At 40.2% G+C, this 25,819-nt stretch overlaps 2 protein-coding genes across 5 annotated transcripts in view; one reads left to right on the plus strand and one right to left on the minus strand.

The window, feature by feature from the left end:
* Positions 1-3,227: 3,227 nt before the first annotated feature.
* GPR65 (G protein-coupled receptor 65) lies at positions 3,228-10,511 on the minus strand. Its single transcript, XM_075030028.1, has 2 exons — positions 10,443-10,511; positions 3,228-5,423 (listed from the first exon to the last, which is right to left on the minus strand). The coding sequence occupies exon 2, from the start codon at positions 5,300-5,302 to the stop codon at positions 4,304-4,306; it is 999 nt and encodes a 332-aa protein (XP_074886129.1). The 5' UTR covers positions 5,303-5,423; positions 10,443-10,511; the 3' UTR covers positions 3,228-4,303.
* Positions 10,512-14,232: 3,721 nt separating this feature from the next.
* GALC (galactosylceramidase) overlaps positions 14,233-25,819 on the plus strand; it is a 40,994-nt gene continuing 29,407 nt past the window's right edge. For 2 of the 4 annotated variants that reach the window (XM_075030026.1, XM_075030025.1), the window contains exons 1-6: positions 14,234-14,363; positions 15,398-15,466; positions 17,382-17,445; positions 18,897-19,010; positions 20,445-20,584; positions 22,847-22,885. In XM_075030026.1, the coding sequence (XP_074886127.1) occupies positions 18,917-19,010; positions 20,445-20,584; positions 22,847-22,885 (273 nt within the window). In that variant the 5' untranslated portion in view covers positions 14,234-14,363; positions 15,398-15,466; positions 17,382-17,445; positions 18,897-18,916. Of the gene's footprint in view, positions 14,364-15,397; positions 15,467-17,381; positions 17,446-18,896; positions 19,011-20,444; positions 20,585-22,846; positions 22,886-25,819 lie in introns of those variants that run through there. The other 2 variants (XR_012650702.1, XM_075030027.1) reach the window with 2 other exon arrangements.

Raw genomic sequence — 25,819 nt, forward strand, 5'->3', positions numbered from 1 at the left:
TGAAGTAGTTGCTATAGCAATAACATTTACTTTAAAATTAGTGTTTTGAGAACAGCTCCTGAGAGTTATGTCAGTTCTTGTGAGACATCATCTTTTTTTTTTTCCCCAATTTCTCTCACACCTCATTTAAAGAAGCTGCAAGTCTGTACTCCCATTACCAAAATACTCAAAGTTAATTTTAAACACAGAACAAAAAAGGGATTGACCTACTTTCCCTTTTTTTTTTTTTTTTTGGCAGGTGTTTCACACCTCCCACTGTTTTAGCATTCCCATTCCACATTAGTGATGTGATTAGTATATATGTGTGCACTCTGATGCTCAGTGAGAGATGCTCTGGGACACACGTTCTAGCTCTGCTGTACACAGGCTAGATCGAGGTTGTAGGTGATACACTCTACTGACAGTGCCTCTGGGTTGGCACAGACGAGGATCTGACTGTATCTGGGGCAGTGTCTTTGTAATTCACCTGGATCAGGTTTTTACATGTCATTTGATACAGCCTTTTCTTTACTGTTTTCTGTTTGTTTTTTTGTTTTTGTTGTTGCTTTGTTTGTTTGTTTATTTGTTTTCCCAAAGCCCCAGTTCAGAACAGACCATGTCTTTCCAGGATATGAAAAGATTTAGGTGAAATAGCTTGGTTACTTTTAATTCACAGCTGAGCAGCCAAAACCTCCCTGTGTCAGCCTAGGCTTGCAATTTATCAGTAACACAGCCATTGTGGTGCAGCAATAAAAGAAAAACCTTTCCAGTATGCACCAGGTGTTTTGCTCTTTTACCCCTTATCAGCGCCAGAGCATCACTTATCAGATGCCACCTTGGATCAGCGCCGTCGGGTACCCTGCAGTTGTGGCGGAGCAGGCGGCCTTGGGCAGGGGCAAGCTGCTGTCTCGCAGGGCCCTGGGACCACAGGGAGCTGCCGTCTCACGCAGAAGGAAAACCCTGGCAGTGGGCAGCACCCACCTGTGGGTGCAGCAGTTGCCCCTGGCTGCTGCTGAGCTCAGAGCCACGCTTTGCTTTTCTTCCCCATAGCCTCATTCTGCGCAAGCACATCTTCTGCCGTTGTGGTCGCGCTGGTCCCAAGTGGCTGAATGCTCCCACCCACGTTCCCTCTCTATGCTGTGTGGAGGCGGGGAGCAAATGAACAGTTTGCTCCTCTACCACCTTAGAAAACAGAGAACTAGACCGATGGTGACACTGATGAAACTGGTAAGTAATATGGAAAGTGGCACGTGGCTAAACTATGGCCCAATGCTCCCTTCTTTACTGGCATTAAATTAAGAGTGACATTGCTGACGATTGTCACTAGACTAATCAGAATTGTTTTAGTAGCGTCATTCTCCGTGAAGGGAAACAGGAAGTGGAATACATTAATCTTATAACTCAAATTCACACTTCCCTTCATCTTTCTCAGTGGCTCTGAAGTTAGACGTGTCAGGGACTCAAAAAAAAAAAAAAAAAAAAGAAAGGCTAGGCAAGAGTCTCTGCTATCCTACAACCACGTGAGTCAGGACCGACCCCATTGACATTAACAAAGCAAAGCTGGTGTGTAGCTACATCAGAAGAGAATAATGATCTGCATTATGAATGTGGTGACACAGGTTGTGGCTAGGATTCTAGCAAAAACAGATTAAATGAAGTCTGAAATTCCACCAGCTATGCCACCACAGTTCACTGAAATGTTCCCAACTTACAAAGCTGCGCTATATCTTTCCTCTGCTGTTATTATGCTGACAACAATATCATTTGGCACTAACATTTCATACCCTGCGGATATTAATTAAATTACCATCACAGCCCTTTTAATTATCCATATTCTTATTGTATAGATTGGGAAGCAAGATAGGAAATACAGTGACTCAGTGAGACCATATATTAATGCTTTTAGGCATTGTCTGTGAGGAAAATGGAATTTGAATGTATGCATTTCTTTTTGCCATTAAATAGACATTTGGACTGTATAAACTCTTCTCTGTAATGAATGTCCTTGCTTTGGGAAGAGTTCCTGTGAATTTGCACTTGGTTTTGCCTGCAGAGCCATCAGGAATTCTAAGTGGAATATTCAATAACAATGATACACAGCATGGACTGGAGCCTGGATGAAGACGTTTACTTTTCACTATGCTGTTTCTGCACAGTGAAAAGTACCTCTCCTGTAACACTGCAATTTTAAAAAGAACATAGATGTTCACTTTCATATGGTAAATTTGGTCCAGCTGGATTTGGAGAGAGAATGAAAAAAGTGTAAATTTTTAGCTATGTAAGAATAATGAGGTAAATACACAAATGATTGAAGTATAGGACATTGTATTCTGTACATCTAAAAGTTTCCTCATTTCTCCAGAAGGTTGTGATTTGAACACATAGACTGAGCATTTCAGAACAATCTAAGGGATTAGGTACCTACATTTTATTGTCATAAAGCAACAGAACCCTGAATTTATCTGAGCTTTCTCGTGAAGCCCAGCCTATAGGCCAGCCTTTGTCATTGTTTTCCTTTATCTTGAAGTGGAGCTTCAGAAATGCAGGGAGGTACTACAGGAAATGATGCTATGAAAAACATCCACACATACCAATGTAAGCTGGTCCAAGCTATGGCTTTCATGAGCATTGGTGGATTACTAAAAAGTATAAAATCTCAGGGCCAAATTTTGTGGAAATTAAGCTCTTTGCACAGGGTCAAGGCTCTAAGTTTACCAGCAGAGTCTGCAGTCTCTTCTCCTGCCTCCTTGGGGTTTGGCTGCCTCTGCAGAGGCCAGTGCTGACACGGTGCGGCCGTGCCCGGCCTCGTACCTTGCTGGTCCTGACCCTGCCTTCCTGACTTGGCTTCCAGTCTTGACCTCAGACCTGCCTCGTCACTACGGGTTTGTCTGGTGATCACAGAGCTGTTGGCCAGCGCTGGTGACCATCATCGGACCTGCTCTGTGTGCCTCGCTGGGCTGCCATGGGACTGCGCGGCTTCTCGGTGAGGATGTTGCCCAGCCTGCCTGGCTGTCACCCCAGCTCCTGGCTCCCCGTCCCTTGCAGAGCAGCCAGCTCTCACTACTCCCTGATGCACAAGTTAAATTTGACTCAGTTTTGTTGCTTAGTTTTAGTTTTCATTATTCTTTATTTGGAATAAATTAAAACAGACTTAGCTTTCCAACCTTTCTGGCATGTGAAAGCTCTAGAAATGAACCACTGAGTTCTTTTTTCCATGAAGTTACAGTGAAGCTTGGTTCTGTTTTTATTTCAGTGCTGCAGTGAGGTTTCACATTTTGTTGCAAAATACATAGGTCAGCACAGGAACCAGTCAGTGGTGAAGCAACTTGCACTGCTGCTTGCATACTTTTTCCTTCATAATATATATGAAGGTATTACAGACCCCGCCCCCCCCAACCCAAAACAAAATCCAGCAAATTAAAACAAAGAAGGGAAGGGAACATACTGTTTTAGAGAGGAGGGCATCACAGGACAATTCTGGTTGGAAAGGACCTTGGGAAGTCTCTAGTCCAACCTTCTGCTCAAAGGAAGTTCAGCTATGAGGCCAGACCAGGTTGCTCAGGGCTTTGTTCAGTTGGATCTTGAAAATCTGTCAGGATGGAGCATGCAGAACATCTTGGTGCAACCTGCTCCACTGCTTGGCAGTCCTCATAGTTTCAAAGTTTTTCCTTATACCAACTCCGACCCTTTTTGCTTCAAGTTATGCACATGATTTCTTGTCCTCCTGCTATGCACTCTGTGAAGAGCTTGGCTCCATCTTCCCAACACCCTCCTTGCAGGTATTGCAAGGCTGCCATTAGGTCTCCCAAAGTCTTGTGGTCTCCAGGCTGAACAAGCCCAACTTCCTTAGCCTCTCAAGTTCCCCTCTTGGAACATGAAATTAATTGAAAGTATAAATAGACAGAAACAGGAACTCATGAGACCAATGAAACTTCTCCAATTTGTAATGGAGAAATTAGTAATTTACATGCAGCGGGATCTTCTTATAAACTGTGACAGGAGGCAGTTCTGTGGGGGATCGTCAGTAATTTTGTCAGTGTGCCATGGTCATCTTTCTTGACTATGCGTTTGTTTGTTGACATTGATTTATGTACCATGCCTGATTTAAAGATACGTGTTGATACTCCATTGATTTCATTGACCCTGTAATAAGTTCTTATTAGCTCCAGCTACTGGTTTCACTTAGATTAGTATCTGTAACTGTTGGGCTATTTCCTAGGTACAGACTGGGGGAAGAATTTTTCTTTCTTTCCCCTTTAGGTTATCCAATTTTGTGTTGAACGTGCTTGCTCAGACATTTTTGACAGTGTCCATTTCAAGTTCTCTATGTGATCAGCACACTGTTCTTTGAAGGAGAACTGTACAGAGCATGGTCTTTCACTTGGTCTCCCTCACGTTTTCGTAGGCACAAACAACACCTGAGCAAATTCAGTATGTCTGTTCGTGCATTTTCACTCACAAAGCAGTAAAGAATGGGATCGGCAATGCAATTCAAACTTGTTAAGGCCTGTGTGATTCTGTAAACCTTATACATCAGCTGCAAAACCTGTAGATCAGTGGTGTAAGGTTCTCTGATGCTGCGAATAAGCAATATAACGTGATAAGGAGTGAAGCAAACAATGAAAGTAACTGTGATATTCAGAATAAGTTTCCTCACTTTTTTCTTTTCTTCATCTACTGTGGCTTGATTACACCTCACTACTTGGTAGATTTTATAGTAGCAAAACACAATGATTAGCAAAGGGACCAGGTACCCTGAGCATATCCGGAATAAATTTATCCGTGCCTGCCACCATTCCAGGGGGTATTTATCATAGCATAACGTATGATTAGTGAAATTGCAAGGATCATTGAATACTTCTTTGGTCACCAATATGACTGAATTCAAGATGCTTTCCAGAAACCAAACAATTATGCTGACAATCAATGAAAATCTTCTTGTGCGCAAGTGCTGGAGCTTCAAGGGGTGAACTAATGCCAGGTACCTGTCAACAGAGATGCAAGCAAGGAATGCAGTGCTGGTGTAGAAATTCATATACATAAGGAAGGCAGAAATCTGACAAAGCAAGGCAGAGAGCCTCCAGTTATCTCCATTCCATGCATAATCAATCCACAGAGGCAGTATCAGAGAGTACAAAAGGTCAGCTAGGGACAGGCTGAAGATGTAGACTGCTAACTCATTCTTTTTCCTTGCCTGAATGCAAGATGCATAGAGGGATATGCAGTTGATGGGAACACTGATCATCATCACAATGCTGTACACAAATGGAAACAAATATTTATCCAGGGTGTGATCATCATGGCACTTAGCAGTGTTGTTCATCGTCCAACACGAGTAGTATCTTTGGGCTAATTCCAGCCTGGATGCAGTAAAACCCCCTCTTCAGTCTGATGGGTGGTCATCTGTTAGCTCTTCAGGATGTGGTTGGTAAGATTCCAGCCCTCTGTTACCAAAAAGAAAAAATGTCAGTTATAACAACATTTTTGTTTTTTTTATGGGCTTCTTGGTGGGTGTCTTTTTTTTTAGAAGAAAGAAACTGTGTTTGTAGGAGATCAGAGATTTTAAACACTTCTGGAGTTAGGAGTGCACAGGAAGAGGAACCCAAATGTCTAAGATGGTGAAGGTCAGTTAGATGAGCTTCTACAGCAGAAGCAGGATCAGCAGTTAAGACTCTTCCAGAGGGGTAGGGTCCTGCAATCCCAGGTGTCTCTTGTGGGGTAGGGTCCTGCAATCCCAGGTGACTCTTGTGGGATTCAAGGGAGATCAGAAGTTTACTTTCTATTATTCTGGTGAGCAGAATAAGGTTTTGGTCATATGAATATGGTAGATTTCTTATCCTCAATAACCTCCTCCCCTCTAAGTCAATGGAGAGACAAGGATAGAAAGACAGGGATTCAGGTACCGCTAGATGTTGGGATCTGCTTAGAAGAGGAGAATGTGTGGCTGATATGTCTCCCTATTGCAAATCACTCTCTTGTCTTGTTGCATTCTCACGCTTCCCTGCTTCGCCTCCCCTCCTTTGTATGCGATCCCCCAAGAACTTGCCATCAACTGTGCTATTCCAGCAAAGCTCACCACATGTCCCAGGAACCTTCATGTGAAACCTGGCAGGCTATTGGGTTGCTGCATGCACAGGAGAATCTGCCAGGGTGTCACTTAGACTCATGTGAAGTGGACATTGTCTTACAATTTTTCATTTACACTTCTTTCCTGTAAGAATTGCAGTTGCCATGCATTAGCAATTAAGCTTATCTTAGGCACTACCAGGTCTGTGGGTGTCAAAAGCTTCAACATGAAAAAAAACCCAAGTAAAATGGCAGCCCTGACTAAAGCAGTTGGACTGGAGGAGTTGTGTGCGTGAGCCTCAGAAGCACTTAAATGACCTGACCTTTAAGTAAGAAAGGGTGTACAACCATAGCTATGAGACAGCTGGTACTCACTGACTGTATCACAGCGCTGACACTCAGTAATTCTCTTCTCCAAAGATCTAATTGTTAAGTTCTGGAAATATGAGAATGGGGAATATTTGTTGTGGTCTAGTTCTACTGCCAAATATATTAACTGCTTCAGAGACTGCCTGTGATAACTCATCTGTGGTTTGAGCCTAGACTGCCAGCAGTGGAGGTGAAGAGGGTGTAGAATGAGACTGCAAGATAGCACCTTTTACAACTGTTCCTACATAGGAAATAGCTCAAACTGGAGGTAACTTGGGTGCAGGGGTTTTCCCATGTGATAGGCAAATTCATTCTACCTTTTATGGGTTTGATGCGTGTATGTGAGTGTAGGGTTGTGGGTTTATCAGAGAAACCCAAGTAGGTTTACTGCCTCTGTTGAGAGGTTATTACATGGATCTCTTTTCCATAAAAAAAAAAAAATAATCATGCATACTTAGGAAAAAAAAGGAGCAATGACAAAACTAGTCAGAAAGCACATACTTCATTTTACCAGCCACTGCTTTATTTGATCAAGTTGGCTAACTTTTCACAGTTAGAGCTAAATTCATTCACAGGCTTGAAAGACAAGGAAAATCTTGAGAAGCACTTGCCAAATTGGTCCATTGAGCAGCTCTGCTTACATGATGACTAATTAAAAAAAATGCAGTGTCTATATTTAAGACAAATATAAGATACTTGCTTTTCAGTGTGGTTTAATAAAACCACCCGGTAAATAGGGCATCGTAAGTTTATCAGTATAGATAAGTATCACGAATTAAAAATCTAGCTCTAGAAATTGGATCCCAGGGTTTTGCTGACCCACTTCTCACCAAAAGCAAAGCAAACGTATGCAGACTGACCAGATGAGTAACAGATAAAATACCTACCTCTTTGTCTAATCACATTTTAGCATCTCTTTTCCTGTGACAGGTCTCTTCATGTCCAACACGGAAACGTGCCCTTTCAGAAGCGTGTGTGTAATGTAGCAAGTGTATGAGGCAGTGTTTACTAGTCACGTGGCTGAGAAACTGGAATTCCTTCTCCCTCCCCCACAAACTCTTTCTCCATTGTTAGTTGACTTGTTATATTACAGACTCATCATCCTTACAAGCTCCCGACTTGTCTCCATGTAACTCGCCACAGCTCCTTTCAGTTCAGTTACCTTTATCAGCTCCTTCATATCTACTCACACACCAACGTGCCAATTTCTTCATACCACCCACCTTTATTTCTTCAGCTTTCTTTTTTTAGCTCATTGTTTCTAAAAGTTTTGCTCTGTTGACCTCACTGATCGTAAGGTAAAACACTTGTCCTTATATTGCACTTGTCTGAATAAACCGCATGTTCTTTGGGCAAGACCTTGTTTTGCTCTTCTGCCATATGCCTTAAGAAACTAATATCTTAAGATATGACTGGCTAATGGCAGGCTGGGACACTGAAGATGGGATTCAAAGAAAAGGGTTGAGACCACATGAAATTTGCCACCTTGGTAATTTTTTTCTGTCCTTCATGTTCACAGGCCACTGTACCCCATGGTTTTCTTTTATTTTTAACCAGTATCATCAATAGTTTCTATGAACAAAGCCCTGGAGGCTGTCTAAAATTCCCCAGGTAATCCATGTCCCAGCTTTGATGACACATTGATGCTTTTAATGAGAATAATAACAAGAAGTGTGTCATTCTGGCACGTACTAATGACCTATACTGAAGTGTGTCAAAGAGCCAGCAAATGAAGTATATCACAATGCATGCTGCAGTTGCTTGCACAGAAACATAAAAGCAGAAAGTACTGTTTTGCCCTGATTACAACACATTTTGTTAGTTACTTGGGACCTTATCTGAGGGGAAGTGGTCCATACCATACTTCCTTGCTTAGATTTTTTCTGATACTTAGGACTACATAATACAAAATGATTTGTCTAACCTGAATGCATGATCTGAAGCATTCCCAGGTTTTCTCTCAGCTACTGAGCGCACCTGCTGGTTTTGCCCAGGAGGATGGTACTGGCTTACAGCTATCCTAAACCACAATGTTTGTTAATTTTTCCCACTGATTGTTAATTTTTTCTAAAAAACTATTGAGGAATTTCTCTTTAATGATACAGTCTAACGGTTTGACTTTCGTGGTCCAAACCCACTGTGACTAATTCTGTAGACCTGTCATTTGTTTTATAGACTTCTTTTGGTATCAGATGTGTTTCAAATGAAATAAAAATTCTCAACAGTAATTTTTTCTGTTAGCCATATTATTCAATCATTATCACTGTCCCTGTCTCTTTGACATTTTGCTACAAAAACCTCCTGTACAAGACTCTGAAAAAAGTCAGACATAAAATTCAGAGAAATGGACTAGCAAATGCTACGCTTCAAGTAATATATGCAAACAAGCCTGTAAAGGAACCTTGTGAAAGTTTCTTGAGAAAAGTACTCATTACATATTGTTTTGTATTGATGCATTCCTACAGTATCTTTTTCAGATTCAAAGAGCGCTTTATGCAGTCTCTCCATTTACAACATTTTGAAAGTAACAAAGTAAGTATAAAGTTATACATCCATAAGCACAAATACAAAATGATATTCCATACTCTCATCTATAAACAACTTTCTAAGGGAAGAATGGAAGATTCTTTTTTATTTTTCAGATGAATGAATTCTACTATAGTTTGGGAAATTAGGAAATATGAAGAAGACTGTAAGGATTTGCTGTTATTAACAGAAAAGTTTAGTCACTAATTAAAAAAAATAATCTTCCATTAGCTAATATACACCAGTTTTAGAAACATCTGCAACTGATACATTTCACCCTTTATTTCAGATTCATGTTCATAATAGGGCAAGTTGCTGTAAGCAATATTCATTATAATGTGGTAAGTTTTTGCAAGTACTTTGCTTTTTAGATAAGTTCCAGGGGAAAAAAACAATGTTGTTTGAGTTAGTGCTGTAGCTGCTGTACTGGTGCTATTGTAGATCAGCCATAAGATGGAAGGACAGGCAGTTTTCTTGATTTCTTTTTTCTCTCAAAGCAATTTCAGCAAAGTAGATTGCTCTGTGTTCTCAAAAAAAGTTACAGTGCCAAGCTGATTTCCTCAAGTACAAGGACCTTCCATAGCTGGATCTTTTTTCCTCATAAGCAGATCTCAAAAGTGAATTCTGAAAAACTTCACAGTTTAGGAGAGTTGAAATATGCCTTTCAGTAACACGGACATTTTTGCTTAAAATGAACAGCATTTTTCCTCATGCAACACTAAATTTCACTCACAGGTCTCCATTAGATTCTGTAGAGACTCCCAGGTCTAAAAGAGCTGTCTTTTTAACTTTGAGATACGCTCTACGGACTGTTTTATAGAGCGTAAAAATTCTGCTAACATGAGCAAATAGAAAAAAAGCTATGTTTTTTTAGGATGTAGAACATGCAGGCGAGTATTATTTTGCTGTATCTTTATGTGCATCATGTTTTCCTCCATGCATACAGAAAGATGCTGTACAAAATATTTTCATATACATGATATTTGGTATTCCAAGAAGCTATTTTTAGCACAGCTTATTTTTCTAAGTTTTAAGCATTGTGTTTATTCATATAAATAGCGCTGAGTACCTTGTTAGTGCCATAAAATATTAAAGAACAATAATAGAAGAACTAATGGAACCCCTGTGAGGACTGAGGCATTTTTTGCAGTGAAGACAGGACAGCTCAGCATCCTGAAAACTCACCCCCAAATACTGTTCTTCTCCATCCTTCCCCCCTCTTCTAACCAACAGGTATTTTGATCATGGCAATACCATTACAACAATAAATCAAGATGGCATGTCTTTCCTAATTCAATCTTTTGATGTCATTTGCCCTTTTGTCTCATGTTTCACTTGTGCTGGGAGTAAAATGCTCCTTCTCCCAAAGCAATCTTTTCCAGCCCCTTTTATGTCCCTTCTTTTTGTTGTATGATGTCAGCATCACATTAAAGGAGAGCCAGGTTGAAATTTGTACCAGAATATAAGTTGTGTATCTGACTTCTTGGATTTTGAACACTTACCTAGGCAGCCATGTGTCTCCATGTAGCAGTTTCACCGTGATGCCATCAGTAGTGTAACCCGTGTCTGCTTCTGAGGAGAAAAACTGCTTCAACAGATAAAGCAACAGGAAGCTGCTTTTGGGTACACCAATAAGGCAACAGCTCACACGTCTCTCAATTTTTTTTTTTGGCCTTTTTTTTATACCTTGTTAATCTAAACTTATCCATGGAAAAAAAAGCAACATAGTTACGTAGAAGTACACACAAAGGATGGTACCAACCTTGGTAAATCTATGAATACTTTTAGTGAGTTTGTAAAAGTTTCATGAAAATACTGCCTAATTACATAAGTGGAGTATATTGCAAACCTCTTATCTAGGGGACAATACATTCTGCAGAGAAACCGCTCCACAGAAATAAAATACTGTGGAGTGTATATGTATTTATTTGTGTTTACTTGTATATGTTCAGAACACAGGGTCTTTTTTTGACTGAAGGACTTGTCACTTGCCTTTCCCAACAAATTTATCATAGAATCAAATACAATCCACCTAAGAGCCCATAAAGATATATCACAATAACTTTAGGAGTTTGTGCAAAAAGAATGAATTATTTTCAAAATTTGTATAACTGTTTTTTTTTCTGTTTGCCTAATGATGGAAGGAAGTTCCATCAACAGTTCTAGCTAACAAAGATAACAGAATTTTATGCACTGCAACAGGTTGCATATTTATATATTTTTATATTAACTGAATCTGAGGTTGGCTGTGGCTTTCACAGGAGTGATTCTTTTAACAGATAATTCTATTCAATTAGATAGGTGGAAAATTGTTACATGAGCACAGTTTCTCTTTTCCCTCTGTGATCAGAATAATTTATTGTTTGCTCTGATTTATTTTTTTTTAATTCTGTTTGGAATGATTAAATTCTACTTCTAAGAACCGGGGTACAATTTCACTTTAAATGTACATCTATTGGGTAACACAAAAACTGGCCTGTTTGATGATTCAGATGCTAAGGAGAAATGAAACAGCAAATTTAAAAGCTCTAAAATAAGACACACTGACTTCCTTGAGAACAATACCAGGCAGCTCTATAGTATTTAACCTCTGAGATTTAGTTCCTTCTTCTTTTCCAGCCAGAACATGACTTTTTCATCCACAGTTTTTCTACTGGTGCACTTGTTATATGAAGCCTAAATTATCAAATCATTCTGTACTTGTGGTCATTCCTGAACTGGTATCACAGTCTCCTCCAGTTTGGTGAAAGGGAGGCTTTCCAGCCACTTGGTTAGATTAATTTCTAAAATAAATTTCAGTCAAACCTTTACTTTCACTGAGAGAAAAGTCATTAGACAAAGACCTGTTTTATCATTTTTCACCTGCCTTTTCCTAACATGGTACCTACTAAGAGCAACGTCTGGTGAGCTGGTTCTGCTGTTCTGTTGAGGGTTCCTATACTTCACTGAAGAAAAAGCAGTTCTTATCATTATTAGAAATAAAGAAACATAGTTGATATATTTCTACAGTTCTTCACTGTAACAATTGATAGTGTGACTGAAAGATCAAAGAAAGCAAGAGGGGAGATGATGTGTTTTATACATTCTGGAAGTAAAGCTATATGCAAAAAGCAACTATTGACTATGTCCATATGGAACAATTTAATTTCTGATGCAACCAGCACAGTTTTTCAGGACTTTTTTTTGAGATCTGGACATACACAGTATCTCAAATCAGTCATCTCGAAACAAAAGGTGTTCTTTGGGTTGGCCGAGATGAAAGTACTATCAAGAAAGAACAACTGAAATAGAAAAGAATTAACAGTGGAAAATTATCTTATCTACAAAAGAAGCAATGAATAAGTCCTCAATAATTTTATTGATTATATTTGGGCTTACAAAGGGTCCAGATCACATGTCCTTAGGTCATGGACAAAGATGTAAAGAAAAAAACAGGTAAAAAGCGAGGTCAAGATTCCTAATGCAGAATAGAAGTCCTCAGAGTCCCACCAATATATCCTCTTTTTTTCCACCAAAACAGATTCTAAGAATCTTTTTCTATACCAGCTGAAAATGGGAGGCACTCAGCACACCATAGGATGGAAATACAAGTTTTGAAAGCTGACACTTTTAGGCTCCAAGCGAGTAAGAGACTGAATTCCACAGCTGAAGCCTTCTACCTGGAATAAATTGATGCACTAATTTAAGAAATTATCAGAATTAACCAATTAATAATTCATGATGGTTTTGCAAACCTTCCAGGTGTGCAAAGCTGTACAGTCTGCTGGAATGAATGTGAATTAGGACCATGAGCATAATTCTACCTCTGCCACTGACTCACTGTAGCCTTGAGGAAGTCACTCTGTCCTTCTGCATGTAATAATGACATCGTATAGCTCATTTGGGTGTGAGCAGGTTCATTAGTTAATGTTTGATATTGCTGTAAAGTGCAAAATGTTTTGTGAGTGTTTGGCATTGTTATTAAAAAAGAAATAAACAGGAAACGTCAGTCAGGTAATGTCATCCCTGAGACATTAGATCCCTCAATAACATGGACAAGAGAAGCAGTGGCTAGAATAACAGCATTCTTTATGGACAGAAATGTGCAAAACCTGGGCTTTTCCACAGCTCTAACACACTGCCGGCACGACGTCAGCCAACACTTGAATACCTCATTCCTCCTTTAAGCACATGGAGCACTGCCTCTGTAGAACACTGAGATCAGCAAACACGCAGTTCCCCTTTAAAGATTTTTTATAGGATAATCAAACTGATTGCCGATCTCCTGATTACTTTTCCTATGAGCTGAATGCTTTCATGAGCTGGAGTCTGAGGGAACACTCTGGCTATCCTCATGGAAAATTTAAACATGTGGCACAGCACCATCTCAGCTAGTCCCATTTTGATGCAGCTGCCCTGCAGTGTGCCCCACGAAGGCTGTAAAACAGAAAGGCTTTTTCAGCCCTGCTAATGGTGCAAGCGAAAACCCGCTTTCAGGATCTCTCTCTGGGGTCCTGCTGACGCAGCTGCGGATCTAACTGGGGCCAACTGGGATTCCCGGGGAAGCCCGTGAGGCAGCCAGCACCCCTCTCCAGGGCAGGGGCTCTGCGGGCCTGGCCCTGTGCCCCAGGGCCACTCCCTGCCCGTTCTTGTACAAGCGATCAAAGGTCTTTCTCAGAAGGCGCTGGAGTTTTCTCCTCTAAAGTCCCGATTTCTGCCTACTTTACGAGAAATTTGGTGGCAGCCTGAGAGCAGGGTAAACCCAGGAAACTAGCTGCCGGGTGCTGGCGCGGCCCTGGAAATGAGAGATTCACTGGGAAACACCATCCGCACTAAACGCAATTTCCCTGTGGGTTCCCAGAGCATCCCTGTCCAGCCGTGACGCCCTCACCCCTCCTCCCCTCACAGCCGACTAGTCAGCTTTCCCACATCCCAAATGGCTCCCACAACAGCTTCACTCGCCATTCAGTGCCCAATTCCAGCACGCCGACAAGCTTCCCACCAGCCGGAGCTTGCCTTGCCCTTTCTCAAAATGGCAACCACTAACTTCAACCCGGCAGGAGGCGGGGGGCACTGCCCGTGAGGGCTGAAAGCCTTCCCCTCCCTCCACCTTCCCGCTCAGCAAAATGGCGACGGAGGGTGCCCAGGCCCCGCCCCCCAGGTGACTGCCAGGTTGGGCGGTCACGTGACACGCGGAGCCGGCTAGGGGCGCGTTGCTGTAGGGACGGGGCGGCGCGCCTGGGACGCTGTCGGCGGCGCGGAGCGGCGCGGGTGGGATGGGGTGCGCGGCTTTGCTGTGGGGCTGGCTCCTGCTTGGCTGCAGCTGGGGCCCGGCCCCCCCTGGGGTCAGCGCCGCTGCGCTCCTGACGGCCACCTACGTGCTGGACGATGCCAGCGGGCCGGGCAGGCGGTTCGACGGGATCGGGGCTGTCAGCGGCGGCGGGGTGAGCGGCGCCGGCGGGTGTGGGGGCTCCTCCGGTGCTGTGGTGTTAATGCCCTCGCCGGGGCGGCGGTTGCAACGGGCGCTTGGGCGGGGGATTCCGTCAGTGGGTGCGTTTGGCGGCTTCGGTGCAGGCCCTCGAGAGGCTTCGGCGGGGCCTGGGCCGGGGGGTGTCGCTGAGGGGAGCCCTGGGGGCTGGGGGGGTGTCGCTGAGGGGAGCCCTGGGAGGTGGGGGAGGGGAGAACTGTGAGGGGAACCGGAGGGGGGGCGTGGGGGGACGCGAGTGGGGATCTGAGGGGGAGTCCTGGAGGCCCTGAGGGGAGCTGTGCGGGCAGCCCTGGCTGCGAGGGGGGCTGGAGCCGGGCCCTGCTTTGTGCCTGTCCTCCGCTCAGCTGCGCAATGGCTCTTTCTTATCAGGCTGCTGGGGGTGCCGAGGGCCAGCCACGTCCTCGGTGCCACTGGAGGAGAGCTAAGCCAGGGTGGTTTTTTTCTGTAGAGGGTCTTCCTAGCCACTTGTCTCTGTGAGTTTCAAAATGCTGGAGGAGCCAACAGCCAGTCGCACGCTTTCCTGTGGTCCAGCCAGCAGAGCTGTGAGATCCTGCGTGTTTTTACGCCCTCTTGGACCTGCTGAGTTGCTTTCCTTGCCCTCCTGCCTGTGTGGCCCATGAGCTCCCGTTGCCTTTGGTCTACAGTGAGCCAAAGCAGGGAGATTCCAGTGTAGCAGGTGAAATGGTGCTGGGAGGGAGCTGTGTTTTGCTTGCGCTAAGGCTGTGAGATCTCTTTGTTTCTCTATTCTCTTGACTCTCTTTGCAGTAAATTGCAGGTAACTGGAGTACAAGGCGATTGCAATCTGCGAAACCAGAAATGCACAATTGAAGGCTTAGAAAAGAGTTTTTGTAGGGGCTTAGCTGAGTTCCTGGTGCTATAATTATATTTCGGTTTATTAGCTATGTGAAGGTCCTAGACTGACAAACAGGGATGTACTTACGTGTTTTGAAAGTTCGGTTTTTGTATTTTCATGTTTTCTTTCCATTTTAGGCCACATCTAGACTTCTGGTGAACTACCAAGAACCTTATCGCTCCCAGATTTTAGATTATCTGTTCAAGGTAAAGTTGGTTTTGCTGCTACAATAATGTCCAATTTCATGCAGAATTTCTTATTGTGTAATTTTGGAACTCCTATAGTATATTCAGTACTAGGTGAAATTAGACAAAATCTCATCTTGTAAAGCATCTACTTTAATGTTGATTTTTATCAGAACCTTAAGTTTTAGCAGTCATTTTTGACAACTAGCATGTTGTTCAGGAGCCTATTTCTTCAAATGATTATGAAATTTCCTTTTATGTTTTCACAATATGTTTTTAAAAAAATATGTTTTCAACATATTTTCATCATCCGTGTGGGCTTAATGAGGATTAAATAATTTTTTGTGGCTAAAATGAGGGGTTTAGCTGTTCATAGCGATTGCAGGAAGTGGGTCTTTGAGACAGTTTTGACTTTTTTGGAGCACAGATAGATTCACATAATGTGATAATGACTGCATCATTTTAATAGCATATGTATTTCAAGCTAGTCCCAAGTATAAGTGCAGTTACTCTAGAAGGTGTTTGAATGTTACTGGTTTGTAAGCTGCTTTAGTTAGCGAGTATAACCTGTGGAGTTACCCAACTCAATATATGGTAAGATTATGGCACTGGACAGTGATAACTTGTTTTGCTTTTGGCACTGTAAATTACTGTGCTGGAAGAGAATGTCATGTCACTTTCAAGTAGTGTAATCCAGATGGCTGGAGGGGAATAATTTACTGTGTAGTTTAAAGAATTTGTTTTAAAGGATAGAGTAAGGCATAATGTGTGACTGGGGGGAATCAAAACCTATGTTTTTTGGAGAACAAAGCTGTGTGTTACAAATATGAGTTTTCTGAAGGAATCACTAGGCATGTGGTAAAAGAAAATCTAGCTGAGAGATCATGATTTTCAAATAATTTTTGACATGTTTTTTCACCAAAATCTCTTAAGCTGTCATGAAATACCTGGGCGGGGTATACCTTGCCTCATTCTCCTTGTCTTTTAATGTCAACTTTCATGATAGGGATGGGAGAGCAAATGTGTTAGAAGTTTAAAATGAGAAATGTTAGAAAAAGAAATGGTAAATTGGGAATATTTGCTTCTTATTTAAAAACAAATAAAAAACCCCCAAAATTTGTAAGCCAAGCAAACTATTGTCTATGCAGCATATTTTCTTAATCAAACGGCATTCTCAAATCTTAAAACTTTTTTTCTTGTGTGCCAAAATTATACTTGGGTAATTTCATGGAGGAGGCCAGCTCATTAGTCCTTATTAAAATAATGATTAGTTGTAACTTCTGGCTTGAGCAACTCTTAAGCCACTAATGGCTGGAAGGACATACTGGGATTGGGATCACCTGTATGAGCTTGAATTTTATATTCTGCTGCACCAATCAGATGCCAGGGGAAGAGGGTAGTGAACTAGGTGGCCATTTGTTTTCCAGTGTGGTAGGTTTTTTTTCTCTCTTGCCTTTCTGCCTGTAGTTAGCAGATTATTTCTGACCTGTATGTATGCTCTTTCAAGTAAGCAGTGTAACCATTCACATCAAAGAATAAATTACTTACAGAAATATTAACTTAAATAATTTCATTTTAAAAGAAAACAAACTTGACTTCTAGCAACATTAAAAATACCATTGTGTTCCTCATGTAGCCCATGTTTTACTTCAAGAGCACTTCAGTATTTTCTTGAGCGTAAGCAATGTAAAATGTGCACAGCTGGGGAGAAGTGTTGTTAATGGTGCCAGTCAGTGAAACTGACTAAAGATAGGTATTATTTGTCTTGCTCAGTTTACTTTTGAATAATAATTTTGTATAATCTCTCATGGCATCCATAATGGGTGTTTAAAAAATGTATTCAATTTTTAGCATCCTCAAAATTGTACACTTTAATTGCATTCTTCTTGTTAACAGCAGGATTCTGTTTGTTTTTCTGTCCCCTCTTTTTTTCTAGCCAAATTTTGGAGCTTCTTTACATATACTCAAAGTAGAAATTGGAGGTGATGGACAATCAACAGGTATGAATTTTGCATGAGCAGGGTTTAACTAACTTCTCTTTGCAGTGATGCGGTAAGTAACACATCCTGCACATGTCGCTTTAGCTGAAGCGTGGAGATGCATTCTGTTGTTGTATTGAAGTTGCAGAAAAACATGAACAATGTCTGCTAACTTGTAGAAGAGAAATTTACACTAACATTCTGGAGACAGTTCTCACTATCGTATGGTCAATAGGTTGCGTTCTAGAGCAAACAAGGTCTTATTTTTCTCACAAGATTAAGGAAGCTCTAGTAGCTTTGTGAATTGCAGAGCATTTCTCAAGTACCAATTTTGCAATATAAACTGTAAAACTTGTTTAGGACTAGGTAGTTTATGTCGTAAAAGCATGAAAATGGGAAGACAGCTGGTCAGCAGCAGTTACGTTTCTTCGCTTTAATGAGCTGCTTCATATCACTGGACTGGCGTTGTCTGACAGTAGGTGTGATCAGGGGTCTAAGTTTGGAATCATATTGTTCTATGTCTCTGACGAATAGAACTTCCAAATAGTCAAGCGTTAGTAAGAGTAAAAAAAAAAAATCAATCCTATCTTCTGTAATAAAATGTGCTGTTTCAGCAGGCTTCATTAAAAAAAAACCAACCAAAACCAAGTCTCATCAGAAGAGACCTCTGGAACAATTAGGCATGTAGTTTAGCATAAGTAATTGTTGCAGTTGCGTGCACAAGTTATTAACTGACTTTTGTGTGTAATGACTTCCCATGCAACACCAATTCTTTTGCACCTTTCTAGTTTGTTTACCTTTGTCCAAGGGAATTCAGTGCATAGCCTTCGATTCTGAAAACTTCCTGTCCTGCAGTCATGGAACACCATGGAAATGATAAACTGGATCTTTTACTATAAAAGTAAAAAATCTCTTTCCTGTCACTGAAAAACTTCATAGCAGTTCCTTTCTTTTCTCTCCCTGGACCTGCCTTGCACAGAAGAAACAAACTATAACCTTTTGTTTGGTTTTTGGTTTAGATACAGCCTGCTTTGACAAATGTGGTGGTTTGTTGGTTGTTTGTTTTTTTTTTTTTTTTTTTTGTCCCCCCCTGCTGATCTTAATGCTCTAACTTTCCTAGTGGTTGTTGGGACTAAGGTAATAATGAATATAGATTTAATATTATCATAGCTAGGGATAGAAAATGTCCAACAGTTAGTCACATTCTGATGTTAAAAGCAGGCATAGTCCCTTAAAAATAAAAAATGTTAAAATTTATGCTAAGTTAATATGCTAAGAATGAAGGGTGGCAAGTCTTGCATGTTCCTTCCCACTACTCATTTTGCTTTGAAATACATACCAAAGAACGTGTGAATCATGTTGGAGATACGTGTTTGCATATTATGGCAGTGAGCAATACAGAAAACTTTATAATGTGTAACAGCTTATGACATAGAAGATAATTGTGAGCTACCTGTCTTTTTGCTTCCTAGATGGTACTGAACCCTCCCATATGCACTATGAAAATGATGAGAACTACTTCCGGGGCTATGAATGGTGGCTGATGAAAGAAGCTAAAAAGAGGAACCCCAAAATTAAACTGATTGGTAAATAGCTTCAAGTTTAGGATTTAAATGTTTTTTTTCCCCCTTAACCAAATTACCTTCCTGACCCTTAATTAGCATATTAATTTTAATGGGCAGATGTTTTGATGTTGCAGTAGACAAAGAAGAATCTCTAATATTTGGTAAGCTTGCCTTGATGTTTCACTTAAACCATGTTTTACTTTGTTACAGTTGCACAACATTCTTATGTTGTCCTACTTAACAAGTAGCATAACGAGGATGTTTGTAAAAAGTAGCATAGGATAAGAAATGACTCTAATAATTTGCTTGTATTAAGTAACATTAATGCTTAGACTGTATCACAGCAATGAACATAAATGATTTATCATGAGAGCTGAATTGCTGAATAATAGAGTAAAAAAATTGGGAGGGATAAAGTAAGCTTATAGGAAGTATGAATCTGTAAGTCTTATATGCACTGAATTCAGTTATATGTTCTTATTACAAATCCATCACCCCCTCCCCACTATAGTAGTTCTTGTCTTCTGATTTGTCTTACTCTATTTAGTTGAGTCGTAAGAGAACTTTGCTGTCTCCCTGTTTGATCATGGGTTGTGTGTGTGCTGTCACAGTACAAATGTCGAACCCTAGATTTTAATTGAAACACTTACAAAATGTATTCCACATGAAACAAGGTAAAAAAATCTATCAATTAAAAAGTATCTAATCCCCCCCCTCTTCCAGGGATCAGGCTTTGCCATATCCAGCCACAAGGCATGACTTGGTGCAGGATTTGCTAGTCAGGTTCTATTAGACAGGCACAGTGACAAGCAGTAGGCTTACCATGTATGACTAATTATGATTATTAATAACCTCCCTCTTCCTTCAGATGAAGCTCTCAACAAAGGAAGGAGGGTTTGCCTTTGAATTAGCCTATAAAAAATCAGCTGAAAACAGCGTGATCTGGTTAGGTTAATTTGTTGTTCTTGTTTATTACAAGATCCAGTAAAGAGCTAAGACTTAGAAATGCTTTTTCATGATCCTGATCTTTCTTCCTCTTTATGATCAGATCATCACTTCTAAAATTCATATTCAGGAGATTAAAAATTTTTGGTGTTCAGTATTGATCCTTTGTCTGTAACTTTGTAAATTTTTATCATAAAATCTTAGGGATTTTAAACCTTAGAGCTAATACCACACAATTGAAAGATTGTATGTAGTCAGTTGTTCTCTATTAATGAAGTTTTTCTAGCTTTAAAAAAAAGGCAGCTATTGATATGTTTGATCGCAATTTATATTAGAGCATACTTTCCAGTTAAATAAGTTATGTGTCATTGTCTTCACTGGAACTATGTGAATTTGAAGTGCATATCTGTTCCTTTATTTTAGGTAGAACAAATTACAGCTTGCTATTGAAGCTTACCGAGTAATGTAGACCAACCACTTATCTTATTGTTTTTTCTTCTCTCTTTCCAGGATTACCTTGGACATTTCCGGCATGGATAGGGAAGGGTGAAAACTGGCCCTATGACTATCCAGATGTCACTGCTTATTATATTGTTTCTTGGATATTGGGAGCTAAACAGTATCATGATTTGGACATTGACTATATTGGGGTCAGTAAAGCAAAATCTCCTGTACATTTTATCTATCTTCATTCCTAAGATCTTGGTGTCTCTGTTGATTACTGGGGGAGGGGAATGGGAAGATAAATTGTTTTGTGATTGCAGTTTTGGCTTTTTCTGTTGCAAGGGGAAAGGCAGAAGATATGTTAGTTTACAGTCTTCCTGCAGTAATGTCTGTTAAAGCAGAACCAGTGTAAAATGGCTAGTCTCCTGCCTTCTCAGTTCTAGAACAAAGTTACCAGAGAATGTGAAAATTCTGAAATCCGTTTGAGTCTTGGTCTTGTAATTTTCTGCATTGCTTGTTATGCTTGGGTTTCAGCAGTTAACTAATTCTTTTTTGTTAGCTGGTAAGACAGAGTTTGTAGGATTCAGCTGACGTGACTTCTTGGCATAAAATATGGTCCCTGTTTTGCAGAAGGGCAATCCTCTAAAATTTCTTCCATTTTTAACTGCATTATTTATAGTATGTAAAGGCGCATATGTTACAGTACATTATAACTACTGTATTGTGTTACAGTGCAATATATGAAAGTAATGAATTAATGTCTGAGAAAAATGTGATTTGGAGATGAGAAAGAGAAGCAGACAGTGTGGAAAAACACTTTTCAAGTTCGTTATTTGACTGAGATTCAACTTTTTTTTTTTCTGATTAAGAAAATGTGTTGCTAAGATTCCTCTAAAATCAGTCCTATACTAACTGACACACTTATTTTGGACTTCTAAGTGTTTTGATATGAGACAGTTGTTTAACTGCAGAAAAGCTGAAAATCACTTTGGTAGTCCAGAGCAAAGCTTCTGAAACTATGGTTCCCATGCCTCAAAGGAAGTCTCACCTTTCTGCTGTAATGTGGGAAGGTATATCTGATGTATAGCTACTCTAGAATGCACCCCCCTTGCTGTTGCTGATTTATTTCAGCTGTATCAGTCTTGCATTTTGGGTAACACAGTGATGCTTCAGCAATTCCACTGGGGGGACAGGGAGAACAACTGCTCTTAAATTTTCTCCTTGCTATGCTCTTAGAGCAGGAGGCAAGTTCTGCACTTCACATATTTGAGTAATGTCTGGCTTCTGTGTTGTTACTTCACAGTGATTGGCCTTCTGAATTCTGTACTTCTAAGAAAAGGGAATTACTGCTTCTCCAGGCACTGTGGTGACATTGCATATTGTCCGATTTCTTTGTGGGTATAATCTGAAATACAGGAAAGCAGTGAGGTCTGAAGGTGCAGAAACTGTCAAAAAAATTTTAATGCTGTTCTGATTCTACATTGTTAGCCTTTACTGCTCTTTGGGTTTATAGTGTATGTTATATATAATTATTTGCTTTATGATGAAATGAGCCTTTCAGTAAGTAACTTTTTGATTGGCTCATTTCTGAAGTCACATATTAGCACTTAGGGAAGGATCTAGAAATGTCAAAATCAAATGGACATATCCCACCTGCAAGAAACTGTCTGCTTGTACATGGTTGGGTAATCTACACCTACGGGGGATACTTTTACCTTTACTGGGGAATGTGAGTCACAGTGTTCATGTTGTCGTTAGAAAAAAAAGTAAGAAGGTTTTGGACTAGGCATTTTATTGGCCAGGGTATTTGGTAGAAAGGAAGACCAGCAGTCCTGCTTTTGAATTTTGAGCTATGTTTAGCTTAAACACTCTTTCCATAAAAGATGGAAAATCCAGAGCAACAGAAAAGAGATCATTTTGTGTCTATTTACTTAAACTGTGCTGAATCTCTCTTGTGCTCAAGTATGGATCTAATCCTGTGTAAATTAGAAAGAGAACTGTCAGCGTCATTGAATAACCCCCAAAAACTGTAGGCAGTTGTTCGATCTGTAGCTTATTCTAGGTCTCCTATGTCAGTGTATGTCAACAGGGCCCATTCATTAGGACCACACCTTGAAGCCACAATGTGTTTCTCAATGATTTCTAACTAACTGTAGACCCATTGGTAATAATGTCATGTGTAACGCTGCTACCATTGTAGAGCTCAAGCAGCTCTAGAGGTCTTTTCAGCAAGAAGGCAGTAAGTAGACCTTAGAGACAGATAAACAAGCCGCTATTTTGAACTTTCATACAGAATTCTCCTCTGAAGACCTGATAACAAAACCAACCAGAGCACTTTCCTCTAGCAAACTGAAACCATGGAGTTCATTAATGGATTGCATGATCTTACATATACATAAAAAAAAATCTTTCATTATGTATTGACATATCCTGATTTTTCTAAATGGTTTTTTACTTTTTCTTTATAGATATGGAATGAAAGGGCATTTAGTAGCAAATATATTAAGGTATGTATTTTTTCTTATTTCTCTGAAGTGAAATGTTTGTCCTTGTTATCACATGTAAACAATTAGCTTTTCTGAATTTACCTAGAGAAGGGACCTTAATCCTGAAACTACTTTGCTTACTGAACTCTGTTTCTTGTAGTTGCAGGCATGGAATGCTAACAGGATCAGATCTCCAGATTGTTTTTTTTTTTGTGTGTCTGTCTGTTACTTCGAACTTTATGTGTGTCAGTGTATGCTAATGTTTAGGACCTCTACAATTTAATGGAAGCTCCAGTTGATGCTACTGAAATCATACAAATTCAGCATTAAATTCATCATCAAATACACAGTATTTCACTTAACCAATCTTGAGATATCTCTAACATCTCTCACTGCTGCCAGCCCCTGCTGCTCCCTTGCTCTTCTTTGAAAACTCACTTCTGTTTATTATGTTATCTTGAAGTGGAATCTGAAGTACAAGCTTCTGGTTTGTTCATTTCTTGTTGCTGCTTTGAGGCTAAGAAGCAGTAGCATTACCTCTTCTTAAAAGCAAATGAGTTAAATTGAGTGTATAGAAAAACTGCTGATTATTTTTTTTTTTCAGAACTCAGCAGGGATTTGATCCCATCTGCTTAAAATTAGTCAATTAGTTGCTATTAGAAAAGTTTCAATTCTAACAGTTTGTGTACGCTGGATAAGGTTAGTCACATCATTTGTCCTTGGCAACTTCTGTAGTTATTTTGTTCAGTGATTAGTTTTAGTAGAATGATACAGGAAATTGCTTACAACAATTAAAATTGACATTGCAATAAGAGGAAAATGGTAACTTTTAAGTATCTTTCATGAGGCTGGCATATATAAAATTCTGCCTACTCCTGAAAACTGAGAATGATCTCCTATAAAACATTTCTTTTTTAAAATTATATCTCCTAGAATGTAGAATTAGATGAATACCCTTATAGCTGTTTCCTATGATTTGTGCAGTGCTTTGACTGAGGGAGGGCAGGAAGCATTGGCGGAAAGCTTGTTGCTGGTTGTATACCTTGTACAAAGAGGAATACCTTATATCCAGCTTTATGGGTTTCTTGTTAACAAATATGTTAATCAACCATGTATTTAAAACTGATTTACCAGGTCCACTGCCACCACAGTAACTTAGTTTCCAAGTCTTAACACATCTTAGACCAAATTCCGTTATGTATACTCACAACTAATTTCATTAAAGGTATTTTCTAGACTCTCACTTTTGTAGGCTGCTAGGCCATTAGTTCTTTTTGGACACAGAGGTTTGGCACTAGAGTTTTTGGGTGACTTACAAAATCCTTTCCAGAGAAAACACAAATACACTGCTGTGTCACACTTCAGTGTATCTTGGCATCTATGTCAAGGTGTCATTTCTTTGGGCATGTGTTGCACTAAAGTGTAAAGGAGTTTGGCAGAAAATAAACCCCCTTGGGTTCCAGCTTATCCTCAGATATCAGAGGGGCTGGGGGAAGCTAGGCTTAGATTCTGAGTGATGCCCAATTCAACACTGTACGGTTGCATTCAGTATATATTGAACTACCACGATTACGGGTGCACAAATAGCGCAATATACTTTCAATCTAGTTGTGTTCAATGAACTATCACGGCCAGACTTAAGAAGTTTGGTTGTGTTCGACAAACTATCACGGCTAGATTTTAATGAACAGTACAGTTTATTAAAGCAGGAGAGCAGGTTCTTTTGGATTGCCGGTGATAAATACATTGTCTGCAAAGCATGTGCAAATGCCAAGAATGTGAATAGTACAGTTGACTACAAGTGTGCTAAATTATGGAAAAACTCTACAGAGATTTCTCAGTTTCCTGGGGAAGCACTCAGTATAACCAAGGGTTTGAATGTTACCCAGTAGGCGTCCATATGGGAGGAAGGAGAGGTTCAGCCTGTCGACTGATCCCAGAAGTCAGTGATGTCCTCCCCACTTGTCTACGATGGTGTCTTCCCTAGCGTTCCTCCTCTCTTCAGCCCTTTCATACTATTTTCTTATTTTTAGGTGGAGGTTGAGTGACTCTAGTCATACATACCTTTATTTTGATTGGTATCGATAAGTCACCTCCAGCAATTATTCCACAGTATGTTAAGTAACAAAACTCTGGTGGAGATGCTTCAGATTTTGCTAGTGAAGCTCTTAAATCCCTGTCTAAACTTGTTCAGTGGGTGTGCTTAGAATCCTCTTAAAATATCCCATCCCAGTGTGTGCTCAGCACAAACCACAGCCTAACTGTTTTTAAAGCTGGGAAATGGGTTCATAGGGTGTTGTTTTTATTACCGCCCCAGGAACTAGAAATTTTCTGTTGTATTTAGCCTCAGGCAGTGTGGGTTCCAGGCTTTTCTTTTTCAAAAATAAAAGTGGTTCACTAATCTGGTATAGGCTGATGGAGAAATCACTAAGGATTCTAGTAGTCTCCTAAAGGATAATCCTAATCATAGATAAGTTATGCTGGTAGGGGAGGAGGGGAAAGAGTTTGTATGTATGGACTTCAAGTAGAAATCTCTAGTTGTTCAGTGTGTATGTTGTAGAAACAAAACCAAACAGAACTGAAAACACTCGTTTGCAGGCTGGAATAAAACAGTGCAAAGAAGGTGGAAGATAAATAGTGACTTTTTTTGTTTGGTTTGTTTTGGTGGGGTTTTTTTTTTTTTTGAGCTGCAAGTTTTATCTCTTCACTGACTAGATGTTATGTTGCTTGGAATACCTATGAGACTGAACCCTTTGTAAAAAGATTCATCAGAGAGAGAAGGCCGATCTTAATATAAATAAAATACTCATTTTATTTCCTTATATCACTGATTGGCTCTTTTTTTAAAACTGGTTTTCTGGCTTTTTGTATGTCTTGTAAGAAATAGAAACATTCTATTTTGCTCAGTCCTATGTCATGTCACCTGGAGGCTTTCTCGTCTGTTTGTCTTTGCTT

Source organism: Buteo buteo, chromosome 6 (genome assembly GCF_964188355.1).
Source record: "Buteo buteo chromosome 6, bButBut1.hap1.1, whole genome shotgun sequence".
In the NCBI taxonomy this organism is placed as follows: domain Eukaryota; kingdom Metazoa; phylum Chordata; class Aves; order Accipitriformes; family Accipitridae; genus Buteo; species Buteo buteo.

Coding starts and splice junctions, on each gene's coding strand:
- GPR65 (XM_075030028.1), bottom strand. CDS start 5,302: ATGAACAACACTGCTAAGTGCCATGATGATCACACCCTGGATAAATAT.